The sequence below is a fragment of the Nicotiana attenuata genome, unplaced genomic scaffold (assembly GCF_001879085.1).
Source record: "Nicotiana attenuata strain UT unplaced genomic scaffold, NIATTr2, whole genome shotgun sequence".
Taxonomy (NCBI): Eukaryota; Viridiplantae; Streptophyta; class Magnoliopsida; order Solanales; family Solanaceae; genus Nicotiana; species Nicotiana attenuata.
Window position 1 is genome coordinate 65,945 of NW_017672874.1, and position 6,229 is coordinate 72,173.

The window sequence follows — 6,229 nt, forward strand, 5'->3', positions numbered from 1 at the left end:
GGTTTAGTTGGCTGGCCTTGTCTTCACGAGAGGCGCCATCACGAGCGGGTTGGGATTTAGGGTCGTGACACTACGTCTCCAAGTGAAGTAATTGTCCCCATTTTCACTTAGAGGATGTGTCACAAAAATCAGGCCAGGATGTTCTGATGGATGAAGGTGATAAGGTGATGAAGTATCAATCTTTTTAGCCATGTTTAAGACAAATCAGAGGTTTCAAGAACCTTGCTCGGATACCATGCAAAAACAGAAGAAGGAGAAGGTAATGAAACATAAAATGTTTCTTGCATTGTTTACTGCTGTAGTACACATGTTTATATACCACTAATAACACCTAATGTTACTCCTAATTGTATGCTACTACAATCAATTATAGTATGTCAATAATCCCTATGATTATGATGATTGATATTGAGATTGAGTCAAAGATCTAATATAAAACATATATGGAAACAAAGATCCTCCAATTGTGGAACCTGTTGGAGGATGAATTCTTGTTATATTTTAATATAATTTAACCTTTGGATTTATCTATTTGTTTATCTATGTGCTTATTTCAGTTGATTGAATGGTCATCGATTGGCTGTGCCTATTTATTAAGTGTGTGTTGCTTGAGAAAGGATACATATTTAGGTGGTTGTTGAACAACGTCACTCCTAAGGTATATGAGAGATCAATACGGCGGGTTTAAAAGCGGGATTAGAGATAACGAAGCTTTGACGTGATCATAGTGAGCGGTAAAAAAGTGCGAGCTAGCGTAATTCGAGAGAATATGACTAGTACATTATTGTAGTTGCTCGAGAGAGAGAATTACGATAAGTCAGTGCTCATGATCAGCAGAGAATACTTAGGCGAATTTGTAGGAGACGTAGCGCGAAAGGATTCCGACATTTGGGAAAATCATAACTCTAGACTTCCTTAATCTTTCTTCAACCCTTAGTATCTTTAATTGTTAATTTACTATTTTAGTTTGTTATAGACATAAGAATTTTAATATTTATAACTTAGGAATTGTTTGAGCTTAGTGACTAGAGTTGGGCGTGATCAATACTCCACTGTTAGGAAACTAGGAAAAGAAAAGTAGAGAAATTAAATTGAGGAGAAGTGAAGGAAATGTTTTTATACCTCTTGTTTGATTGAATGCAAGGGGAAAAAAAGGCAGAATACATAGATGACACAAACTTTGTCAAATTTTTTTCATCTTGGCATCTAAATCAAAAGTAGTACCTACTGAACAGAACTGTATGACCAATTCTTTTCACAATATTAACTCTCTCTCTCTCTCTTTATTTCGCTATCTTCCCTAGTTGTCAGTTATACACGATAGTATATATAACCGTGCGCACAAGAAATTGATAAGTTCACATAGTACACTCCAATAATTAATAAAATTCACATAGAAAGCAGGTGGTCATCATTTAATTTGCCCTTAAGTTGAAGGAACTTCTTAGGTGAGTAGAGTCTGAATAATTGAAAGGCAGAAAGTGAGGAGACCACAACCAATACAAGGACAGCAGCATAGCCACATAATAAAGCACCTCCAATTTGGATACAGAACCTTGTGTATCTATTGCAAATTTTCATCCATTGCAAACTTCTCACTCCAACCAATGCTATTGCTGATGCTTCAATTGCTGCCGACTGTGCTGCAAATACTGTGTACACAGCTGCCTGGAAAACAATATATAGACATACCAAATTAGGGAGAGTACTTTAACTTTTTGACACGGGACAAGGGGTTCGAGCCGTAGAAACGGTCACTAATGCTTGCATTAGGGTGACAATGGGTTCGAGTCGTGGAAACAGTCACTAATGCTTGTATTAGAATAGACTGTCTACATCACACCTTTTGACGTGCGGTTCTTTCCCGGACCCTGCATAAATATGGGATATTTTATGCACCGGACTGGATAATGGGTTACGTTCGAGCCGTGGAAACAGTCACTAATGCTTGCATTAGGGTAGACTGTCTACAACACACCCTTTGAGGTGCGGCCTTTTTCCAGACCCTGCGTGAATATGGCCAGTGGCGGAGAAAGGATTTCCGCTAAAGGGGGTTCAAAAAAGAAAAAAGTTTAAAATTAGAAGAGATTGCGGCCAGTGAGATTGAATTAGCTAGTGACCTCGTAAAGGTTTTGAACCCCCTTGACCATTGGACTATACTTTTGAGTTGTCTCAAGGGAATTCAAAATATAATATATATATATATATAGATATAGAGGTACAAAAAAATTGTCTTATATGTACAGTGTAACCCCCCCCCCCCCAAATGCGCCCCTGAATATGGGATATTTTATGCACCGGACTGTCCTTTTGATCTAGTCGTTTAAGATTAGCTATATGTAACCGTCTATAGTATAGCGGGAAGCACTTTGGAAAAACTTACTATGAGAGGTTAAAATATATAAATATTATAATTATTTTATATACTGACAAAGTATATAACTTAAGGGGTTGGTTGGCTGAAGGATTGAAAAAATCATCTTCGTATATAATCTTGCATAAGATAATACTATGTCTGGTTAGCGGGATTAGAAAAATAATCCATGCAATTAATTTATGTACCGTTTGTTTTCTTGAAAGAAAAAATATTTCCTATGTAATTATATATATGCAGTGTTTGGTTGGAAGTATCAAATACCCCATTAAAAGGAAACTCTCCCATTATTGTGACCTGCCAAATGTCAAAAGAAAATTGAAGAGCAAACTGTTTTTTCGGCTTAAGGAATTGACAGGCCCTTCAATTTCTATTAAACAGTTCTAATTAATTAGTGGTGTCATTGAATATGACTTGTCTAACATTTGTTGAGTGAATCATGTGACTTTGTATTAACTTTTTTTTTTGGTTATTAATAAAAATCAATAGAAAAATAAATTGCGTTTGAGAAGAATAAAGTGGGTATTATAAAACTGGTTGTACTTTTCCACTAAGCGAAAGTGGATAATTTTTCAAGAAAAAAATAAAAATAAAAATTGGGACAACCACTTTAGGACATGATATAACTCATTTCAATACTTTTTGTAACTTAAATGACATTTATAGTTAAGCACGGTTTAGCATATGCAGTTGTGTCTTTGTCTCTCTGTTAAATGTTTCGTGTAATTAACTCTTTAATAATGATAAATTGAAATAAAAAGTAATAAATGTTTCTTGTTTTTTCAGAACATCAAAAACCCAAAACAGTGAAGCACGAGAGAAAGAAGAAGAAATTAATTGCTCTAGGTTACAGCATTAAATAACATTAATATCTCAACTATTTTAGCTTTTAAAGCAACAACGTGGAACATGCTTATCAACGAACTAAATCACCTAATTAACTAGTTCCAACTCTCATTTTCCTTTATGTTTTCAAAGTAGAGGGTGTGCTATTCACTATTCAGCAGAATAAACTAACTTTTTGAAGAAAAAAATTGACATTCTATTTTGTTTGAAATGAAGGGGAACTTTGGAGCAACGGTAAAGTTATCTGCGTGTGACTTATAGGTCACAAGTTCGAGCCGTGGAAGCAGCTACTAATTCTTGCATTAGGGTAGGCTGTCTACATCACATCCCTGGGGGTGGCCATTCCCTGAACTAGGGGTGTTCAAACCGAACCGGAAAACCACACCAAACCGAAAAATCAAACCAAACCGATTAAAAAATCCAACTACTTTTGGTTTGACTTGTTTTAGTATTGAGTAAAAAAATTCGAACCAAACCGACATATAAATATATAACTTTTATTTATATTTTTAAGACTTTATATTGAATTTTCTTTAGAAAATGTAAAAATATTTGGGATCCTCTCATGTGTTAACTTTGAAAGCATAATATAACGAAAAATAATTGTTAGATGACTAAGAAAATAACTATCATGTGTTATTAAAAAAAATTCTTCCATTAGAATATTTTAATAGACCAAATGTTTGTCAGTTTTTTCCATATTTACTAATATATATTCACTCATCAAAGCTTTATCTATAATTTTAATAAAGACTGAAATAATATTCATGTAACAAAAAAACCCTAAAATCCGAAAAATCCGACAAAACCGAAATAATTAAAATCGATATAGTTAGTTTGGTTCGATTTTGATGAAAATCGAACAAACCGTGTCCATGTACACCCCTATCCTGAACATTGCGTGAACACCGAATACCTTGTGCAACGACTGCCTTTTTTAATTTTGTTTGAAATGAAAAATATTTCAGTAACCCCATTTTGTAAATCTCTCCTTTTGCTGTTTAATAATATTATAGGGAGGAAGAGCAAACTAAGATTAAAAAAAAATAAAATTTATTAAGAAAAAGGAACATTATTTTGAAGAAAATCTAGTTTCTAGAGAGTTACCTGGTCTAAGAAGAAAAACAACCAATAGTTCTTGTAAGACCTTTGTCTAATATCTCCCTTTGAAGTAGTAGGAATGAGGAAACATCTTAACACTTGGAGTACACTATAACTGGCAACTGCAACATCAATCCATACCAAAACACTATATATAAAACAAAAAATTACTTTAGTTACAATTAGCACATACTAGGGGTAGGAAAGGGAAAACAAGAAAATAAGAAAATTTGTTGCAGTATAATGCCTCAAATATGACATATTTCTTATTAGTTCGTTCCAAAAAGAATAACACGCTACTAAATTTAGAAATAATTAACTTTACACGTCTCATTTAGCTCTTATAGTGTTTTATAACCATACAAAAACATATTTAAGGTCACAAGTTTTAAAATTTTGTACCTATTTCAAAAGGCTTCATTTATAAAAGTCCGTGTCGATTCCAGCTTTATCACATAAATTTGAACAGATGAAGTAATAATACGTATTGATCCATATTAATTAATTTAATGCACATATCAGGTTGAGTTAATAAATAATATACTCTGTATACTCCCTCCGGTCCATAATAAGTGTTCAATTTACTTTTTGATTTTGGTCCAAAATAAGTGTCTAGTTAGGTAATCAAGAAAAAATTCAATTTGTTTTTACTCTTTTACCCTTATGTGCATATCCCTAAAAATTTTCTCTCTCATCACATTAACTTACTAAATAAGGGTAGTTTAGTCATACTAGGTAATTTTGTATAGGATTTTGTATTTTCTTAATGGGCGTGCTAAAAGTAAATTGGACACTTATTGTGGACCGGAGGGAGTATAAGATACATATGCTGCACAGAATCTTTTGAAAAAAAAAAAAAGTTTGAGCAAGAGCAACGTACAAGTAAATGTTTTTCTTTAATATAAAAATAGGCAGCTCGGTGCACATGGCATCTCGCGTTCAGAGTCCGGGGAAGAGTTGCATCCCAAGAGCATTGATGTAGACAGGCTACCCTAATGCAAGTATTAATGACTGCCTTCACGACTCGAACCCGTAACTTATAGTTCACACGTAACAAAAGAGAAGTACAAATGGAAAAGAAAGAACAATAGAACTCACAACAAGGCATCCAGATCTTTGAAGCTGGCTTTTCTTTCAATTGTGTCGAATAGAAGTTTAGTTTGAGAATCAAATCCCATCAAACAAGCAGTCAAAACCAAGAATACAATCGCAAATAGCCTCAACAAACCCTCTTTTCTCACAATATCCATATTATGATCCTTTTCACTGTTGTTCTGTAGCTGTCTTTCTCGCTTCGTCTTCGGCTCTCAGAGTTGTGAACTAATTAAATGAAAAAAATAACGGCAAAGGCAACATGCATTTATAAAACTTATTTCTATCTTTCTGTAATTTTCAATATCATTAATGTTTCGATTTTGTTAGTTGGGAGTGTAGGAGGGAAGAGAAGAAAGCTCTGGTTTGAAAATGATACACGTGAAGAGGGGGACCTTATGTGATAATGCAATTTCGAAGGGTTCATGCATTATTCCTAGATGTGACTGTTATATATCATATAGGGAACTATACCACAATTTAATTATATCTTGTATAGTATGGGTACTCATGACATTTTTTCTTTCTTCTAAATATTCAAATTAGTACGTATTAAATTATAAAACCCATCATTGAAACACAAGTTGGAGACGCGCGTATCGACCTATATTCTCTCTATTATTAATGGACAAATCGATCTGTTTGGAAACAGAGCACTTTTATCGCGGAATTAGCTGGCTATTAATGTCAGATTATTTATCAGTCGCGTCAAGTCTACCGCTCAATTCAAAACTATGAAATAAGTGTATATAGTCGGGATTTTACGTGATTTCGTGCCACCACAAGTTTTAGGGATTGCAATTTATCTATCTATAT

The 6,229-nt window shown here is 33.8% G+C and overlaps 1 protein-coding gene across 3 annotated transcripts; it reads right to left on the reverse strand.

Moving 5' to 3' along the window:
- Positions 1 to 1,102: 1,102 nt before the first annotated feature.
- LOC109214788 (CASP-like protein 2C1) lies at positions 1,103 to 5,692 on the reverse strand. Of its 3 annotated transcripts, none has more exons than XM_019378738.1 (4): positions 5,420 to 5,499; positions 5,202 to 5,308; positions 4,328 to 4,469; positions 1,103 to 1,668 (listed from the first exon to the last, which is right to left on the reverse strand). In XM_019378738.1, the coding sequence occupies exons 2-4, from the start codon at positions 5,246 to 5,248 to the stop codon at positions 1,390 to 1,392; spliced, it is 468 nt and encodes a 155-aa protein (XP_019234283.1). In that variant the 5' UTR covers positions 5,249 to 5,308; positions 5,420 to 5,499; the 3' UTR covers positions 1,103 to 1,389. The 3 variants fall into 3 exon arrangements, with proteins under 3 accessions (XP_019234283.1, XP_019234281.1, XP_019234280.1); XM_019378736.1 differs by having other exon boundaries at positions 5,202 to 5,313; positions 5,420 to 5,493; XM_019378735.1 differs by lacking the exon at positions 5,202 to 5,308 and having other exon boundaries at positions 5,420 to 5,692.
- Between the last annotated feature and the right edge of the window lie 537 nt (positions 5,693 to 6,229).